The sequence below is a fragment of the Callorhinus ursinus genome, unplaced genomic scaffold (assembly GCF_003265705.2).
Source record: "Callorhinus ursinus isolate GAN/ISIS: 27379988/994484 unplaced genomic scaffold, GSC_fseal_2.0 scaffold24, whole genome shotgun sequence".
Classification (NCBI taxonomy): Eukaryota; Metazoa; Chordata; class Mammalia; order Carnivora; family Otariidae; genus Callorhinus; species Callorhinus ursinus.
Genome location: NW_027397086.1, coordinates 8,425,020 through 8,444,752, shown reverse-complemented (window position 1 = coordinate 8,444,752; position 19,733 = coordinate 8,425,020). Strand labels below are relative to the sequence as shown.

The 19,733-nt window shown below is 45.7% G+C and overlaps 2 protein-coding genes across 2 annotated transcripts; both read left to right on the top strand.

The window, feature by feature from the left end:
* Positions 1 to 11,320: 11,320 nt before the first annotated feature.
* OR5C1 (olfactory receptor family 5 subfamily C member 1) lies at positions 11,321 to 12,290 on the top strand. The gene is given in 2 exon segments (XM_025888026.1): positions 11,321 to 11,889; positions 11,891 to 12,290. Coding segments are annotated over 2 exon segments (969 nt in total).
* Positions 12,291 to 16,648: 4,358 nt separating this feature from the next.
* OR1K1 (olfactory receptor family 1 subfamily K member 1) lies at positions 16,649 to 19,420 on the top strand. Its single transcript, XM_025888555.1, has 3 exons — positions 16,649 to 16,660; positions 17,780 to 17,890; positions 18,452 to 19,420. The coding sequence occupies exons 1-3, from the start codon at positions 16,649 to 16,651 to the stop codon at positions 19,418 to 19,420; spliced, it is 1,092 nt and encodes a 363-aa protein (XP_025744340.1).
* The last annotated feature ends 313 nt before the right edge of the window (positions 19,421 to 19,733 follow it).

The following is a 19,733-nucleotide window of genomic DNA, read 5'->3' as shown; positions in this document are numbered from 1 at the left end:
CTGGAAAACAGTATGGAGTTTCCTAAAAAAGTTGAAAATAGAGCTACGATATGATCCAGCAATTGCACTACTGGGTATTTACCACAAAGATACAAATGTAGGGACCCGAAGGGGTACGTGTACCCCAATGTTTATAGCAGCAATGTCCACAATAGCCAAACTGTGGAAAGAGCCAAGATGCCCATCGACAGATGAATGGATAAAGAAGATGTGGTATATATACACAATGGAATATTATGCAGCCATCAAAAGGAATGAGATCTTGCCATTTGCAACGACGTGGATGGAACTGGAGGGTGTTATGCTGAGTGAAATAAGTCAATCAGAGAAAGACATGTATCACATGACCTCACTGATATGAGGAATTCTTAATCTCAGGAAACAAACTGAGTGTTACTGGAGTGGTTGGGGGTGGGAGGGATGGGATGGCTGGGTGATAGACATTGGGGAGGGTATGTGCTACGGTGAGCGCTGTGAATTGTGCAAGACTGTTGAATCACAGATCTGTACTTCTGAAACAAATAACGCAACATATTTTAAGAAAAAAGGAAAAGAAGAAGATAACAGGAGAGGAAGAAAAGGGGAGTATGTCAGAGGGGGAGACGAACCATGAGAGATGATGGACTCTGAAAAACAAACTGAGGGTTCTAGAGGGTAGGGGGGTGGAGGATGGGTTAGCCTGGTGATGGGTATTGAGGAGGGCACGTTCTGCATGGAGCACTGGGTGTTATGAACAAACAATCATGGAACACTGCATCAAAAACTAATGATGTAATATATGGTGATTAACATAACAATAAAAAAATTAAAAAAAAATTTTATCTTTGTCTACTCTGATGCTCTGATATTCCCAGTTAATTCTTCATCTTTTAGAAGTTCATGATCTTGGGGCGCCTGGGTGGCTCAGTCGGTTAAGTGGCTGCCCTCAGCTTGGGTCATGATCCCAGGGTCCTGGGATTGGGCCCTGCATCAGGCTCCCTGTTCAGTGGAGAGCCTGCTTCTCCCTCTCCCTCTGCCTGTCGCTCTGCCTGCTTGTGCTCTCTACCTCTGTCAAATAAATAAATAAAATCTTTAAAAAAAAAAAAAAGAAGTTCATGATCTTTTTTACGTTAATAAGTTTTGAATCTGTATATTATGTCAGACAGTTTTCCCTCTTTGTGGCTCTTCTGCTGGTCACAGAATAGAAAAATCTCCTCTGTGCAGAGTTCACATGAATAGGCAAACTTCTCATTTTCTCGTGGTGCATGATTTTTTACAAATTATTTTAGAAGGAAATCAAATGGTTCAAGGGCTTCCTTCTGAACATGTTCCCCTCACTTCCTGCAAGAGTCTTCTCTCCTTTTTTTGTTTTGCTTTTGGTGTTTGTTTTTTGTTCCATGCACTTATTAACACATAGAAATGCTAAGTGTCTCTCAGCTTGGTTCCGTCACATACACCTGGTACATTCCTCTGCCTGGTTTTTCCTCTCCGTGGCGCCTTCTCTTTCTCCAGCCCGACTGAGACCCCTCCTCTACAACCCGTATCTGGTCCGGCTGCCACGGGGGCCAAGAGGGAGGGATCAGTCCGGTAATTTGCATCTTCTTATTAACGTGTGTTAAAGCTGTTGAGACATTCAAAAGGAGTTTAACTATGCAGGCAGGAACATTTTGAAATTCTCTTTAATAGATTAACCAATGCCCTGTCCTTCCTGAATAGAATGATAAGAGTTTGAAACAAACGGATATCTCAGATACTGTGGCAAAGCTAGGTCGGCGGTGAGTATTTTGTTCCTGGTCACCAAAGACAGCAAATATAAAAGCAAGGAAGGAAATGCAGAATCCAACACGGAATATATTCAGAACTCCACCTTGAGTAGTCCTCTAATTTCAACTGGGACCACCAGAACACTGCAATGACTCCTTGGATGGTGCCTACACAGCCCACCACGGCTCGGTGCCAACTTCACAGACAACTCCAAGCATGAGACACCTCAGCTGAACACAGAGTGTTGCAAGTAGGTCTTTCTAACTCAAAGCTCACCCTTCTTTTCCTATCTTGTGCTGTCTCCCAACTCCCCAAAACTACATACACAAAAAGGCAGCTCATAATGAAATGGACAAGAGGCTAGACTAGATGTGCCATCAGAAAGATGTAGAGATGAAGGGTCAATAAACATAAAAAAGCTCTCAATATGCTCAATCATCAGGGAAATGCCCATGAAAGCCACTGCACAATACCAGCAAACTCCTACCAGAATGATTACAATTGAAAAGACGGACAAAATGACAAGTAATGGCAGGATATGAAGCAGTAGTATCTTTCGGACACTGCTAGTGGAAGTGTAAATTTGTACAAGAGTAGAATTATCTCACAGTATCTACTAACGCTGACATATGCCTTATCCCATGAGCCAGATTCATTGAATCAATATATCCAAGAGGAATCCAAAAGGCAGGTATAAAAATGTCCTTAGCAGTGCTATCTGTCATACCAAGAAGCTGGAAACAACTCAAAGATCCATCAACAGTAACATCAACAAATAAATCCCAGGACATTCATCAGTGCAATCCTACATAGAAATGAAAATGAATCAACTACTGTTTTGGTTTTTTTTAGAGGGGGGAGGGCCAGAGAGAGAGAGAGGGAGAGAATCTTAAGCAGGCTCTATGCCTGGCACACAGCCTGACATGTGAGGCCTTTGATCTCTTGACCCTGAGATCATGACCTGAGCCGAAATCAAGAGTTGGTCACTTAACTGACTGAGCCACACAGGCAGCCCAAATCAACTACTGTTAAATGTAAATATATGGATGCATCTCATATTATTGGGTAAAATGAATCTTAGATTAAAAAGTACGTACTGGAAGTTTCCATATGTGTAAAGTTCAAAAACAGGTAAAACTAATCAATATAGTTAAAAGTTGGGTTGTTTTTGGAGGAACGAGAGGACTGGCAATTTAAAGGACACCCAAAGAGGTTTCTGGACTACTCTTCAGGTTCTCTTTCATGACCTAAGTACCGCCGGCATTGGTGGTATAGTGGTGAGCATAGCTGCCTTCCATGATCTAAGTACTGGCTCAGTCAGTGTGTGTGTTTTGGAAAAATTAATCGATGCATACATTTAAAAGGTTGTATACTTTTCTGTATACGTCAATAATCCTTCAATGAAATATGTACTTGAAAAGTTAAAAATGCATAAAGATTGAAAATACAAAGTTGAGAGGTGCCTGGCTGGCTCAGCTGATAGAGCATGCAACTCTTGATCTTGGGGTGGTGAGCTCAAGCCCTATGAACTCAAGCCCCACGTGTGGCATAGAGTTTACCTTAAATTAAAATAACAATAATAATAACAATAAAAAGAAAATACAAAGTTGAAAAAACATAGACTATAAAAATATATGTAACTATATCATTATTGAACAACTAGACTTTAAGACAAAGAGCATTATTACAGATACAAAGGTTCATGTTATAAGCATGAGATCTTTCATTCGCCAGGAAGATATAACTGTTCTAAATTTTTTTAGTAAAACAACTGCTGTAAATAGGCATTTTAAATTGATAGAACAACAAAGAGAACTAGATAAAACCCACTTAGTAGAAGATTTTAATATACTTCTCTCAGTAACTGATAGAACAAGTAGGCAAAAAGAAATCAGTAGATATATGAAAGATTTGGAAAACACAATTAACAATATTAACCTAATGCACATTATGTAAAATACTACATCCAATACTTGTGGAGAACACATTCTTTTCAAGCATACAAGGAATATCTTAAAAACTCGACCATATACTGAACCATAAAGCAAATCTCAACAAATTTTCAAGGACTGAAATCATACAGACCACAAATGCAACTCAACTAAACACCAGTATCAAAAAGATAACTTGAAAACTCTGCATATTATTAGGAATTGAGGAGCACATTTAGAAATAATCTAGTAGTAAAGTATAAAAAGTGGTGGATATTAAAAAATATTTAGTGTGAACAAAAACCACTATGTCACTTTTGGGAGCACGTGGGAAGCAACTGAAATATTTAGGGAAAATTCACAGCCATACATGCAGATGTTAAGAAGGAGAAAAAGCTGCAAAATATTAGCTAAGCACCCATTATGAAAAGTTAGAAAAACAACAGCAAAATCAATGCAAGAAGAGTAAAAGAAAGAGCAAAAAAATACTGAAATAGAAAATATAATAAAGAGTTCAAAAAAGCTAAAAGATTATTCTTTGAAAATATCAATAAAACTCATATCCCTCTAATGAAACTGAGAAAATATCCCACCAATTACCAATAATAGGAAAAATATAGTCACATCTCTTCAGATATTACAATAAAATAAGATGTTATAAATAACATTATGCTAATACATTTGAAATTTTAGATTAAATAGACAAACTCCTATAAAAATATAACTTACTAAAACCTGAGGTGAGAAGAAATTTAAAATCTGAATAAATGTGTAACCATTAAAACCTTTCCTCAAAGAAAATTCCTGGCCCAGATGGCAAAAACAGAGAGTTGGTGTGCAAAAATGTTTCCAAGAAAGAATTAATTTCTGCCTTACAAAAACTCTTCCAGATAGTAAAAAATAAGAGACATTCACAAGACCCCTTTATAAGGTGAGCAAACCTTAATAATCAAAAGCTGACAGTCTTCATACAAAAGGACAATCGCAGTCAGGTCTCATTAACACATACTCACATTCCAAACAAAATATTAACCAAACAAATCAAGCAATGCACAAGAAAAGATAATTTTTCATGACCACATTGGATTTTCTCCATAACTCAAGGTTGGTTTCACTTCAAAATTTAATCAATGACTTTTCCTCTTCCAGAGATTATGTCTAGAGGCATTCATTCAGAATGGTTTCTGCATCTGAGGTACTGTCCTAGATTATCCTACAGCAGAGCCTCTAACAAAGCTAGACTGTCCCCAACCCCTTGTAATAGACTTGCCTTTGTATCAAGAAGGTTGAGAAAGCACCAAAATCCACATGTGGTATGTGGCAAGGCCAACTTTAGAGGTTCATTCTATGAGACTGAAAGTTTTTAGAAGGCTATATAAACACACATACATACATACACACATGTCAACAGAACCTATGGTGCTCAACTGTCTGAGGACCAAACATGCTTTCCTTATTGCCTTAGCCAGCTCAGGCTGCCATAACAAAATACCTTAGGGGTATTTTTGCTAAATTTGTTTTCTCACAATTCTGCAGGCTGGACATCTGAAATCAGGGTGCCAGTGAGGTAGGCTTCCGGTGAGAGCCCTTTTCCTGGCCTGCGGACGGCCACCTTCTGCGTCTTCACATGGCAGAGAGAGAATAAGATTTTGTTCCTATAGGATTAGAGCCCCGCTCTTAAAACCTTATATAACCTTAATTACTTCCTAAAGACCCTATCTCCAGATACAGTCACATTGGAGGTTAGGGCTTCAATACGTGAATTTGGGTGGGTGGGGGTACACAATTCAGTTCATAGTACTTACCCAGGAGCAAACGTTTAAATTGCAAAGTGCTGACGGCACAAGTAGAATTAGAAAGCAAAAAATTTTTAAATAATGTTTTATTGTTTAATGAAAAGTCTATTTTACTTTTAAAAATCAAAGTAAGGGGCACTTGGGTGGCTCAGTCGGTTAAGCGTCTGCCTTGGGCTCAGGTCATGATCCCCGCACCCTGAGATCGAGCCCCATATCGGGAGCCTGCTTCTCCCTCTCCCTCTGCTTGCCTTTCCCCCTGATTGTTCTCTCTTTCTCTCTCGCAAATAAATAAAATCTTAAAAAAAAAAAAAAAAGTCTCGTGAAAGATCAAGAGGAATAGGAAAGTCACCCCCACAACAGACCGTCCACTTACAGGAAGCACGGCTCAGCTGCGGCGGCGGAGAGGGACAGGCTCCCCCGCCTGCTGGCTTGCGCACTGGCCTGCCTACACGGAGGACACGAAGAGACCACGCAAGGGGGCAGGCCACGCGGATTGGTAGGCGGCAGGGTTAATAAGCAAGAGACCCTGCACACGGGGCACGTCTTGTCTTGGGCGCCACAAGATGAGTTGACACCCGCACCCGCCGGCCAGAATCGTAGAAGCTCGTATAGAGAGAGGCCTCATAGGGGTCTGCTCACTTTGCCGTCCAGAGCGTCTCAACAGCACCTTGCTCTCTCAAGCCTGTGTCCTTGAAAATGGCTCCCACTGTGGGAACAGTGGGCGGAGCTACGTGCCGAGGCTAGGGTCAACCGGAGGTCACGTCCTCTCTGTGTGGTCCTCCCACACTCCAGCCGTGGGACCCGCTCTCCCCGTCTCACACGCCCTCCGCTTCCGCAGTGTGGCCTGAGCGGTCTGCAAGGGGGTTCGCCAGCATGGAAGTGGCTGTTTGGTGGCTCTCTGGCTGCATCGGAAGCAGCTACCATAGCAACATATAGGCACATACAAAAGAAAACACGGACTAACGTAATGATTCCCGAAATAAGCAACGTGCTTTTCCACCAAGAACCCCATGATCCGAACCACTGATTTATTAAGTCCCCCAGGCTGGGGGTCAGTTCACTCCGGGCATTCACTTGTGCCCTCCTGTGATTTAATAAAGATGATACATAAGGATATTGTAACAGTGTTGTATGGTGACAGAGGGTGGCCACACTTGTGAGCATTGCATAATATATAGAGATGTTGTATCACTCTGATGTACTCCTGAAACTAATATAACATTGTGTGTCAACTGTACCCAAATTTAACAAAAGGGGGAGGGGAGAGAGAAAAAAAGATCCATTAGCAGACTCATCAGGTGTGAATACATAACATACTGTTTACATAATAGCCCAGGTGCCTCCTTGCAAGGCAGTGATAACATCCAAGTCCATTCTGTTTTGGAGGACAGCTTTTCTCCTTAGAGACATTTTGGGGATCGGTAAAGGCAGGCTTTACTGGCTGTCATTTAAGGCTTGTTTACCAACCATCATTAAAACTTGTAAATTTAGGGGCACCTGGGTGGCTCAGTCATTAAGCATCTGCCTTCAGCTCAGGTCATGATCCCAGGATCCTGGGATCGAGCCCCACATCGGGCTCCCTGCTCCAAGGGAGGTCTGCTTTTCCCTCCCCCACTCCACCTGCTTGTGTTCCCTCTCTCACTGTGTCTCTCTGTGTCAGATAAATAAATAAAATCTTTGAAGAAAAAATAAAAAAATAAAAAATAAATAAAACTTTAAATTTAGTAAGGGCTTCTACCTGTGTTCTAATGTCCTCCAGGCAAAATGATCATACCAGTAGAAAAAACAAATGCATGTCCATCTGGCCTTGAGGAGAGGGAAATTGGCAATTTTTGTTACTAAGGGGTGGGTTCTCCCCTGTGCCCAGGGAAAACCCAGATGCATTGACCCAACAACCACCCAGGTGGAAGCCATAGCCAAAATTTTTTGCCATACAACCACTGGGTCCCATTTGGGGCTACCCAATAAACACCTGGCCAGGACAGCCAGTCAGTACTATCCTTTAATGTGACAAAATGACTACATAGTTCCAGTGATAGTCATCCCATTCTCCTGGTGCAACTGGGTTGGTTCTGTTCCGAGTGGTTTTCCTGTTCTGTGCTAGGTGCTCAAATACCCATAACTTGGAGGGAGCTACATGAACCCGTCCCAAATCTGAGTGCCGTCACCCATGGCTCTGCCAGTGGTATTTTTAGCACCTTTCCAGTCAGCAGTTTGATGGGCTGCCTGTATAGTTTGACTGACAGGAAAAGAATATCCATGCCCAGTGTTATTGATAGAATGTGCCACGGGCCAGGTTTCTGGATCAGCATGGATAATACCGGATGAATTAAGAGCACTAGTCCTAGTTTGCTCTTCCCGAATGTGCTGCTTTCGTGCCTTCCAATCCCCTCCTTGGAGTGGTGACAGTGGCATGGCAATCCTGACAAGCCAGAGAGGGGCCACTGCCCACATACCCAACAGTAGGATTCATGCTTTTTGCCAGGCATACAAGTGAGCCCACCGCAGACAGGTCCTTCTATCAAGTGCTCATTTCATGATTGGACACCCCAGAAGCAGCAGACTTCTAAAGCCAAAAAGACAGATCTGTAGTAGGAACATGTATAAGGTTTTCCCCTTGTATAAGGATTACACTTGTGGCCTGATCCTTAGATGTTAACGTGGCTGCAGGTTTACGGAATTGGCCTGGTGGCGCAGACCACATATGTTGCCTAAGAAAGGCAGCCCTGCCCTAAGGATGGCAGTCTGCCTTCCCCAGTGACAGGGAACAGGTGAGGCTAGACCAGTGTCCACACAAACCAAGGCATATTTAGAACAGTCACTCAGATGGTGGGGGCCAATGTATGTGTACCAATCCTCACCACTTGGGATTTCTGGTGGATGGCTCCAGATTCAGGGTCCTAGGATCAAGCCCCGCATTGGGCTCCCTGCTTGGCGGGGAGCCTACTTCTCCCTCTCCCACTCCCCCTGCTTGTGCTCTCTCTCTCTCTCTCTCTCTCTCTTTGTCAAATAAATAAATAAAATCTTAAAACACACACACACACACACACACACACACACACTCCATAATAGCTACATAACTGAAGTTTGAAGATTCTTGCACTCAAAAATTTCAAAGCAACTTAAAGGCTCTGAAGCTTCATCGTCCCCATTTTATAGATGGAGAAATAGAGAGGCACGTGAAGCAGCTCTGCTCCTCACTTTGTGAAGGTGAGTAGTGTTTGTTTTCCAGATAGAGTGCAGAAACACACAAGGGGTTGACTACCAACTGGATTCTGAATGCAGAACGTCAGTCATCCAGCTGATTTGTTCATGGAGGACATGTAGTTTCTCTACCCATAGAGGCTTTCTGACCTCCACCAGCGACCCCACTAAGAAGGAGGGGAAGATCCCTAAAATTCTGTATCCCTAAGACTAGAGGGAAGAATTAGGCATAGTCCCAAATGCTTGATTAGGTGAGAGAGACAAATATTTAGGTAATTGGGTTATAAGACAGAGTCCAGTGACCGGGGTTCCAGCATGAGAGGTTGGGCAGTTGGGTGTTGAGATAAAGCTTCCTGGCAAAAAGTGACCCTGAATCATAAAAGATAAGAAGTATTAGTTTTAGTTCTGGATGAGGGGATGGGGCAAAAGTGATGCAACTTTCTGAAATTCCCTGCGGTTCTTTAACTGGGATCCCATCTTTGGTTGGAGCACAGCAGTATGGTTCATATAAATATACATAAAAATGTACATACATACCCATAAAAATCATTTTGTGCCTTTTCATCAGTTTGTATATTTTTCCGAAAATCATGTTTTCATGTCAGTGTGTTTTTGAGATTTCTCCACATTGATACATAGAAGTTGAATCCATTCCTGTTTAACTCCCAGAGCCTACTGATAAACATTTAGGCTTGGTTATTGTTTGGCCATAACCAACAGTCCAGGAGTGCATGCTCCCTTGTGCATATCTCCTTGTATAAGTGTGTGAGAGATTTCAAAACTAAACACCAAGAAGCAGAATTACTAAGCATTATGGACTGATTGTGTCCTCCCCAGTTCATATGTTAAGGTCAATGTGATGGTAATTGGAAGTGGAGCCTTTTGGATGGTAATCAGGTTTACACTGCAAGGAAGCAACCTTCAAGTCAAAAAGAGGACCCTCACCAGAAGCCAACCATGCTGACACCCTCATCCCAGACTTCCCAGCCTCCAGAACCATGAGAAATAAATGGCCATTGTTTGAGCCACCCAGTCTACAGTGCTTTGATAGGCAGCCCCAGCAGACTAAAACACTAGGGTAGGCACACTTGTGGGTCTTTAACTGCCAGATTCTCTTTCAAATGTTCCAATTTACATCTCCACCAACACAACCTCACCAACATGTGACATCATGAAATTTTTTCATCCAAGCTGTGCCTTGTAGGAAGACCATCATCCTTACCAGGCACAAATAGGTGCCAAACACCTAAACTTCTCTCTAAAGAAGGGGAAAGAGCATTTACTCAGCTCCAGGCCCTGTGCTGCACACCTAAAGCCTCCTAGAAACCCCCAACCGAAATAGTCTGATTCTTAAATATACAAAGAGAAAACAGGCTGAGAGAAGTGAAGTAACTTGCCCAAATTTACACACCAGAAAGTGGTGGAACCTGGACTCTAAACCAAGTCTGCACGCTGCTTATGTTCATACTCTTCACTTTTCTACATGCAACTAATACTTATTGAGCGCTGATTATACACCAGATGATTATTCACCAAATGAATTGCAGGGCCATTCTTAGTGTGAAGTAGTATTCAGTAAGTGTTGGTTGAGTGAATATTGAGATCAAGGAGCTCCAAGCCCACAGGAGAGACAGACACAAAATACACGAATGGAAGGCTGATGTGTCGCGACAGATATAAGCTGCAGTGCAGCAGGGCACAAACAAGGGAGTAGTTTCATTTCCTTTTGAATGCATTAGGTAAGCCTTTACACTGGAGATCGGTTTTGCCAAACATAAAGAGGAAATGGATTCTAGGAAGAAGGAGCAAGTGCAAAGGCACAGGAATGTGAAGCGATGTTAGACTTTCTGGAAATTACATGCTTTTGATTGCCTGAAAGTTGCTTCCTTCCAGTAGTGAGGCAAGGCATTAGCTCCGTTCAGTTCACTGATCCTTCATGAAAACGCCTTCTGTGCACCGGGCCCTGTGTGACAGAGATCCTTTACATGCATGATCTCATTTTGTCCTTGCACCCTTGTTCCCCATTACACAGATGAGAAAGTTGAGGCTCGAAGAGGTGGAGAGTCTGGCCCTGGAATACATTCAAACTTTCTGTTCTGTCCACTCCTTCATGTCTCCCCAAGATACTAGACCACTTCTGCACTCTCTTCACCCAGGTCCTACTCCAATGGAAAGATGTCCTCCTAGAACCTCAAGACCCAACACTAGTTACCCTTTGGGTCCATTTCTTTGTCTCTTTTCCTCCTTGGGAAACTGGAGAGCAGAATCCATCTGGAGTTCATGGAGTGTTCCATCCTTGACCAGATGATAACTATCCCCCCACCGATCATTCATTCATTTAACAAACATTTGTTGAGCACCTACTATGTGCCAAGCAATGTTCTCAGTACTGTAGATACAAAACTGAGTAAGACAGACAAGATTTCTGCCCTCAGGAAGGTTAAATTGCAGTGACTCCTTAGAGTTAGGAAGGTTTGGAGAGGTTATGTGGTTTGTCCGAGGACACATAGCAATCTTATTACATGGGTAGAATGGAAGCCTGAGACTGCCTGCCTCCCAGTGCTTTTTCCTCCCTCCTCCATGATGGACATAACCTATCTCTTACATCACTCTTGCTTTGCCTCTCCTTAGTCTCTGTCCAGCAGGATGACTACAGAGAACTTCACCCGGACCAGAGTTACCCCTGTTGACTTCATCCTCCTGGGCATCACGGATCGCTGGGACCTACGTGTGACCCTCTTCCTGGTTTTCCTGCCAGTCTACCTGGTGAGCCTGCTGGGAAATGTGGGCATGCTGCTGCTGATCCGCGTGGATGCCCGGCTCCAAACGGCCATGTACTTCTTCTTGGCCAGTCTCTCCCTGCTGGATGCCTGCTATTCCTCAGCCAACGGCCCCAAGATGCTAGTGGACTTGCTGCTGCCCCACGCCACCATCCCTTACCCAGCCTGTGCCCTCCAGATGTTTGTGTTTGCAGGGCTGGCTGATGCTGAGTGTTGCCTGTTGGCAGCCATGGCCTATGACCGCTACGTGGCCATCAGAAACCCTCTTCTCTACACAATAGCCATGTCGCGGCGCGTGTGCCTGGCCTTGCTGGGAGCATCAGGCCTGGGCGGGGCCGTGAGTGCCTTTGTCCACACGACCTTCACCTTCCGCTTGAACTTCTGCGGCTCCCGGGAGGTCAACAGCTTCTTCTGTGACATCCTCCCCCCGCCCCCCGCTGGCCATCTCGTGCAATGACACCAGTCTCAAAGAGCTCCTCCTCTTCGCTGTCCGTGGCTTCATCCAGACAGCAACTGTGTTGGTCATTACCGTGTCATACGGTTTCATTGCTGGGGCTGTGATTCGCATGCGCTCGGCGGAGGGCCGCTGGCGAGCAGCCTCTACCTGTGGCTCTCACCTCACGGCTGTAGCCATGCTGTATGGGACACTCATTTTCATGTACCTGCGTCCCAGCTCCAGCTATGCCCTGGACACTGACAAGATGGCATCTGTGTTCTATACTTTTGTCATCCCAGCTCTCAACCCACGCATCTACAGCCTCCGCAACAAGGAGGTCAAGGAAGCAGTCAGAAGGACTTGGAGCCGATTCTGCTGCCCTGGTCCAGGGCACCAATAAGAGGTCCAAGGAGCTTGGTTAGAACTATGACAAGAGAAGAGGTCGCTTTCTGGCCCCTGTCACTGTAGGTAAAGATAGATGAACCTCTGGCTTGGGTGTCTCTTGCAATTGTTGAAGGGACTGGAAAGGGGGAGAAGCTTGCAGAAGGGAGACAAGAATCTCCCAAGAGGGTTAATCTGGGGCTAGACCTAGAGCCAGAACCAAGATCAGGTTAATGTGCCTGGTGAGCTGCCTTAGGTTCCTCAGTGTTCAAAACTGAGTCCCTAGATGTTACCAGGTGAACTTACTGGATGTATTTGCCACTTGTACCTTTAGAAGGCTGATTCCCAGAAACACCAGGTAAAAATTGGGTTGGCTCCAAGTGTTCCTAGATTTCTTCCCCTTTTAAGGTTCTCCATGACCAGTGAGGCTGCTCCTACTCTCTTTGACCCCCAGAGAGCATCTTCAGAACCCACTCATGCCAAAGAATGGGACTGAATCTGATAAAGCAAATACCCCAACCTATTAGCCTATGTAATTCCATCTCTTGGGGAAATGGCTGAACGGCACGGGAACATACACAGGCTCCTTCCAAAAATGCCAATAGTTAGGTTAGAATCTGGCCCCTGCCCCATTAGGTCAGGCATATGGTGAGGTTAGGAAAGGGTCAGAATTATGGATGTGGTCAGAATAGGGTTAGGATTAGGGTTCTGGTTATGCCTAAGACTACAGTTAGAGTAAGGATAGAGCCAGGGCTGGGTTTGGAATTTAAAAGCAATCAGATAAATTTAGGATTGAATTGAAATTATATGCATTATAGGATTTGGGTTGATTTTAATTAGTAGTAGGTTTGGGATAAATTTAGGAGTCAGAGTTTGGATTAACTTGAACTCTTATTAGAAATAATTGAGGGTTAGTTTTAGAGTACGGGACAAATTAAGGCTAGAGTTCAGGTTTCACTTTTATTGCTTAGAGTACATTCAGGTTAGAGTGTAGTCCATATCAGAGATCTGTTAGATAAGTTAAACTGATGTGTGGATAAGGTCCGTGATAAGTTTAGGTCACGGTCTAAAGTTATTATTGCAGTTAATCTAGGTTCAGAACAGATGAGAGACATAAGAAGAGTATTTTAAGTATCAAATTGGCATGTCTTGGGTCTTAATTTAAGATTCATTTTGGGTTATAGATAATGATTCATGTGTCCTAAAGCTTAGGGGTACAAGATGGTTATTGGTACATTTATATTTCATTTGCAGTTATGAACATACTCAGATTAGCACTTGGTCCAGTACAATAGACTGCTTTGTGTTTAGATTACAACATCCAGAGGCAGAATCAGGGTTAGGAGAGGGAATGCCATAGCCCTGCCCTCTTGGGTAACCACAGTGCTCACAGCCTGGGGTCGCTCTGGAACCTTCTGACCCAATGCTTTTGGGATTTTCATCTACCCAGAGTTCACAATTTTGACAGATTTTTCTTTGTCTCCCTGACTCAGTTACACATGGGCAAGGCCAAGGCCCTGAATTCTGCCTGGAAAGCCCCTCCATGCAGAGGGGCAGGACAAGAATGGACCCCAGGAGTTAAAGCAGGGACTAAGAAGAGATGGAGCATGGCCAGAGCCCATGTCAGCTCCCACCTGATCCCCCGCCTCCAGTTCCCCTGATTTGGCTGTGATGAGGCCAGGGGTGGAGAGGAATGGGGTTCAAACTCCAATAGGCTCCCCACAGAGTCTCTTCCTTTCTCTCCACCTCACCCCTTCAACTTCCCTTCAAAGGGAAATCAGCCACCAGGCACCAAGGCTGCAGGAAGACTGAAGGTTCAGCCTGGCTCCCTGGGAAGGTGATGCTCCTTGTTACCAGGACCAGGACCCTCCTTCTCAGTAACTGTGGTCTTCAGGGGGGTCCCAGTGTCATGGAGGGAGGGATATGCACAAAACTGTCTCTTCATATCTTAGAGGAGTTTATAGGTTTCCTGAAGGGGTCACCAACTTGTCCTGGTTTGCCCAGAGCTGTCCTAGTTTTAAAACATCAAGCCCCGGGCGCCTGGGTGGCTCAGTTGGTTAAGCGACTGCCTTTGGCTCAGGTCATGATCCTGGAGTCCCGGGATCGCGTCCCGCATCGGGCTCCCTGCTCAGCGGGGAGTCTGCTTCTCCCTCTGACCCTCCCCCCTCTCATGCTCTCTCTCTCTCTCATTCTCTCTCTCAAATAAATAAATAAAATCTTTAAATAAATAAATAAATAAATAAATAAATAAAACACCAAGTCCCATGTCCTAAGAACCTGCGCAGTGCTGAGAAAACCAGAATCATTGGTCACCTTGTTCCCTGATGAGCCCACATCTCGATGGTAGAGGGTAGAGTATCCTAGGTCAGCACATTGTGACAAAAGTTCACCTAAATTAAAACCCCTTCTCCCATCACAGACTTTTATAATCCTTTCCCAGTTCATGCCTCCTTATCACTGTAAAAACTCACATGCCATCACAATGGTTGGAGGCATTATCAGAAAAGTTGGCAACCTCCAGACTGAGAATATGAAGTTTGCCCCCAATTCAATAACATTTATACTTAAAGCTCTCCTCTGTGGTCTTTTCTTCTTTGTTCATATTCTTGGGCTCTCATGACATGTACAGGTCCCACCACCATCAGGGAAGTTTCTAGAGGCATCTGGCCCCTTCCACTATCTTGGCCCTACAGGACATCCATGGGTCCTCCCACATGCTTAGCATCAGTGGGGCAGTAATAATTACAATAATAATTACAGAGATAATAATAATAATGCAATAATTACAGAAATCCTACACATTAACATGAGGTTGCAGGCCACAATGCTGGGCCTATTTGAGAGATAGAACAAACAAAAGAGAATGGGAAGGATTGGAAGGCAGTAACAGCTCAATCTGGAGGATAAGGGAAGAGAAACAGATCCTCGACCCCAAAGTGAAATGTCCAGTAAATTAAATCTCCCCAATTCCAGTCAAATATTTCCCTTTTAAACCTCCTAAAACACCGTTTACCAAGATAAGCAGTCAGGACAAGAGCAGGCTTGAAATGGGGAAAATTGGGGGTCTGATTTAGGGCACTTATTGCACAAAGTGAGGTGGGCCTTACAGCATGGGTGGGAACTGGAAAAGGAACATTCCATGGGGGAAGGTACAAACGGACACAAAGACATGGCCATGAAATGAGCCCAGCGCGTGCAGGAGACTTTAAGGACACTGATTTAATTGGCTTGAGAGGGACGTATTAGAAAAGAAGTAGAGGGAAGTATGAAGATTGAGGGTCTGAGAATATCGTGGGTGAGGTCTCAGGTAGAGGAATGTGGACTTTCTTCAGTAGGCAATGGGGAATCCCGGAAAGTTCTCATGTTCCAAACCACACTTTAGGGTTGTTCTGACACCGAGTCTTGCAAAGCCAGTCCCTCCTGGAATGCTACGCGCAGCACCCTTCTGTGACAATACACACCCAGCAACACAGACCCCTCCCCGACACAGACCCAGCCGCCATCCAAAAACGTCCTTGCACAAAGAAACACACTCACAGGCATGGCCTCCCGCACAGACACAGATGGAGCTGCACACTCAGACACGCACTGAAGCTGTGACGCACTGGCTTGCGCAGAGAGACACAGTGACTGTCTCCACACCCAGGCATACGATCCTACACGCTCACACACACGGTCGCACAGGCATACCTATCGCCCATCACCAATCCCTCCCATACTCCCCCACTTCCTACAAGAAGCCACCGGCAACAGCTGAGGGGACAGCAGGGTTGACCCCCGGGGAGCTGAGGCTGTAAGCCCTGGGCTCCCCTGCCCCCGACCCCAGCACTCTGCTTGGGGCTGAGGAGTCTTCTTTCTGGCCTTCACAAGACAGGGACTGAGGGGCAGCACCCTCAATATGCATGAGCTCCTGAATGTCCCTTGAGTGGGGGGTGGCCCCAACCATCCCTTCTCCCGTCAAACTGGGCCCTAGAGAGGAAGAATAACAAGCCCCAGAAGTGAGCTGCCTCCTTCCCGAGGGTTGAGGGCCTGGGGAAGGCACGGGGTTGCCTCTGGGGGGCCGTAAGTTGTGGCCAATAACTCCCTCCTCAGACACTCCAGTGACAGAGCACACAGGGTCCCCACTGCGGTTCCCTCCTGCAATGCGGAGAGGCCAGAGGGCACACTGGCGCAAAGTGTGCGGATCTGTCTTCCCACGTGCGACTGTGAGCATGAGACACGTGTGAGTGTGAGAGTGATGCTGCTGGTGGGAGGCTATGATTGTGCTTCCCCATCACTGTACAGCCATGTCATGGGGGGGCAGTGTGCATACCGATGTGCCCCTCCAGGGTGGCGCATCTCTGCGGTGACCCATCACGAGCCTATGTGAGTGTCGCCATGTGCGTGCAAGTGTGAGGCTGTGAGCCCCCGCGGCTGTGCGTGATGAGAATGTGATCAGCAAGGGGGTCAGGTGCGACTAGCATGGGCATGAGCACGCACTGCGAGAGTGCTTACACAGAGTAGGTATAAATGTGCACGGCGGGTCCCAGGAGCTGTACGTGGTGCTGTGAGTATCCATGAAATGATCATCACTCTCAGGCTTCAGGGCTATTTCGTGATTGTATTTGACCATCTATTTATGTGTATCATGATCTGAGTCCATGGGTCTTGTGGTTTTACTTGTTCGCTTATGTGTGACGCATGTGCTGGGTCCACATCTCTGTATATGACAGATCGTGCCTGTGTGTTTGCAGAGACCAGCCTGTGGCTGCGCATGTCTGCAAGCCTGCACGGGTGCGTCTATGATCACAAATGGAGGTTCTACAAACATTTCAGCGCATTTTAATGTTCACTGGGACCAATGTAGACACAGGTCAGAACAGGTCTAGTTTTTAAAAGCCACTTTATAAAGAGCTTGCCCCTTCCCCATCCGACTGTCCAACCACTCATCCTCCTGGAAGGTGGCACATGATCGGGACTTTGAGAAAATGCTCTACAGGGAGCCAAAGCTAGAGCATTCTTCTTACCCAACGGAGGAAGAAAAAGGAAGACACTAAGGTAGGGAGGGCCTTTATTTTCTTTTATTTTTTATTTATTTTTCATAGAGAAGGACACAGGAAGAAATTAGGAGATCATTACCCTGCAGGGATGGTCTCAGCGAGGCCGCCAGTAAACCTGTGTCCTAAAACCCCTCTCCTGTTAAGACTCTCTCGTACAGAACTGTTCGAGATTCCTGCCGTGAGATTCAGACGGGGTCGAAAATGGGAGACGTTAAAACAAGTTGCCATCTGGCAGCTGCATCTGTCTGTGCAAGTTTCTCCCAAAGGGTTGGGCATTAGCTTGATTCTCAAAAAGTGCTTGATTTCGGGCGGAAAGCTCTCCAGGTATGTGGGGAATCATCCAGATTCTTTCGTTCTTTTTTTTTTTTTTTTTTGGCAAGTCTGAAAATATCTTTATTCTTCTCTCACACTTGATTATTATTTTGGTTTAATACTGAATTCAAAGTTCAAAATATTTTTTTTCCTTCAGAATCTGAAGATAGTGCTCGACCGTGTTCTATCATCTGCTGCCAATGAAGCACTTGAAGGAAGTCCGGTTACCGGAATATCATTAGATCCCTGTGCTCCATGTCCTCCTGAGGTATGGGGTTTTTCTGTTTATCCTTGGGGTTCTGGGTCTAGGTGTTGGGAGTTATATTTCTATATGAATATGTGGCATTCAGATTTGGGATTTTTATTTTTCATGTGTTCCTCCCTCCCATCTTGTTTTGTTCTGTTTCCCCCCATTCTTACTTTGCTGAAATAAGTGCCTGGGGGTCAGAACTTTTACCTGCTGTATTGACCCTCTCTCCGTCTTTTCTTCCATACTTTCTTCCTGCTCCAGTCTCTATCCTGGGCAACATCTTTTGTTCTGCCCTTGTTTAAAATCACAAAGTATCCAAGTTGGAAGTGGCCTAGAAGATCACCTAGGTCAGCTCCCTCATCTTACAGATGGGAAACCTAAAGCCAGAAAGGAAGAAGGTTCGGGGTGGTAACATGACTTGCCCACAGTCACACCTGTGTGTATTACCAGGGCTGTCTGACTCCAAACCGATGATTTTCTCCATTGCTAGGAAGCCTTGAGAAATGTAGTCACCCTTCACCCTTCTCCTTAGACACTGGGGAAATGACCCAGGAGTAGAGAAAACCCCTGCCATTCTAGGGGAAAACCAGCCCAGGCCTGGATGCTGCCAATGAGTCTTCAGAGGGAGGCCCATTGATCCTTTTGGGACTGACAACAAGTCCTGGACCGCGGCGCCCTCTCTTCATGCTATTCTTGGGCCTGTGTGTGGCAAGCATCCTGGGTAATGGACTCATTGTGGCCGCCATCCGGGCCAGTCCAGCCCTGCACGCACCCATGTACTTCCTGCTGGCCCATCTGTCCTTTGCTGACCTCTGCTTTATCTCCGTCACTGTACCCAAGATGTTGGCCAACTTGTTGGCCCACGACCGCTCCATCTCCCTAGCTGGCTGCCAGACCCAGATGTACTTCTTCTTTGCCCTGGGTGTAACTGATAGCTGTCTCCTGGCCGCCATGGCCTATGACCGCTATGTGGCCATCCGACGCCCTCTCCGCTATGCCACAGGGATGTCCCAGGCCGTGTGCACAGCCCTGCTGGGGACCGCATGGCTGGTGTCCCACCTCCACTCCCTCCTGCATATCCTGCTTATGGCCCGCCTGTCCTTCTGTGCCTCCCACCGAGTGCCCCACTTCTTCTGTGACCACCAGCCTCTCTTAAGGTTCTCCTGCTCTGACACCCGCCACATCCAGCTGCTCATCTTCACTGAGGGCGCCGCAGTGGTGGTCACTCCCTTCCTGCTCATTCTGGCCTCCTGTGGGGCCATTGCAGCTGTGGTGCTCTGGCTGCCCTCAGCATCTGGGAGGCTCCGGGCTACATCCACCTGTGGCTCCCACCTGGCAGTGGTCGGCCTTTTCTATGGGACAGTCATCGCAGTCTACTTCCAGCCAACATCCCGGTATGAGGCAGAGCAGGGCCGTGTGGCCACTGTCATGTACACCGTAGGCACCCCCCTGCTAAACCCTGTCATCTACAGCCTCCGGAACCGCGATGTGCAGGGCGCACTCCGAGACCTTTTCACTGGACGAAGGATCTCAGTTGTTGACTCCTAAGCCCTGGACCCCAACGAGGACAGTCTGCATCACCCACAGGGACAATTCATCAGTTCATGAATGTACGTGATCATCTGTTCTGTGCTTTGTCCAAAATCATAATAATAGCTATCTATCACTTTCCAAGCACCCGCTATGAAGCAGAGCCTTGCCTGATCTTACGTTATTCCCACAAAAACCAGGGAAGCGGATATTATGATCCAGTTTCATAGATGAGGAAACTGGGTTCAGAAACAAGAATTGACTTGTCCAAGTTTACATAATTTTTAGGTGGCAAACGTTGGGCCCTTTCTGCCTCATCATTCCTTCTTCC

Bases quoted from the DNA above. Each gene is read 5' to 3' on its own strand.
- OR1K1 (XM_025888555.1), top strand. The intron at 17,891-18,451 runs GTATGGGGTTTT...CTGCCATTCTAG, and splicing joins GTGCTCCATGTCCTCCTGAG to GGGAAAACCAGCCCAGGCCT.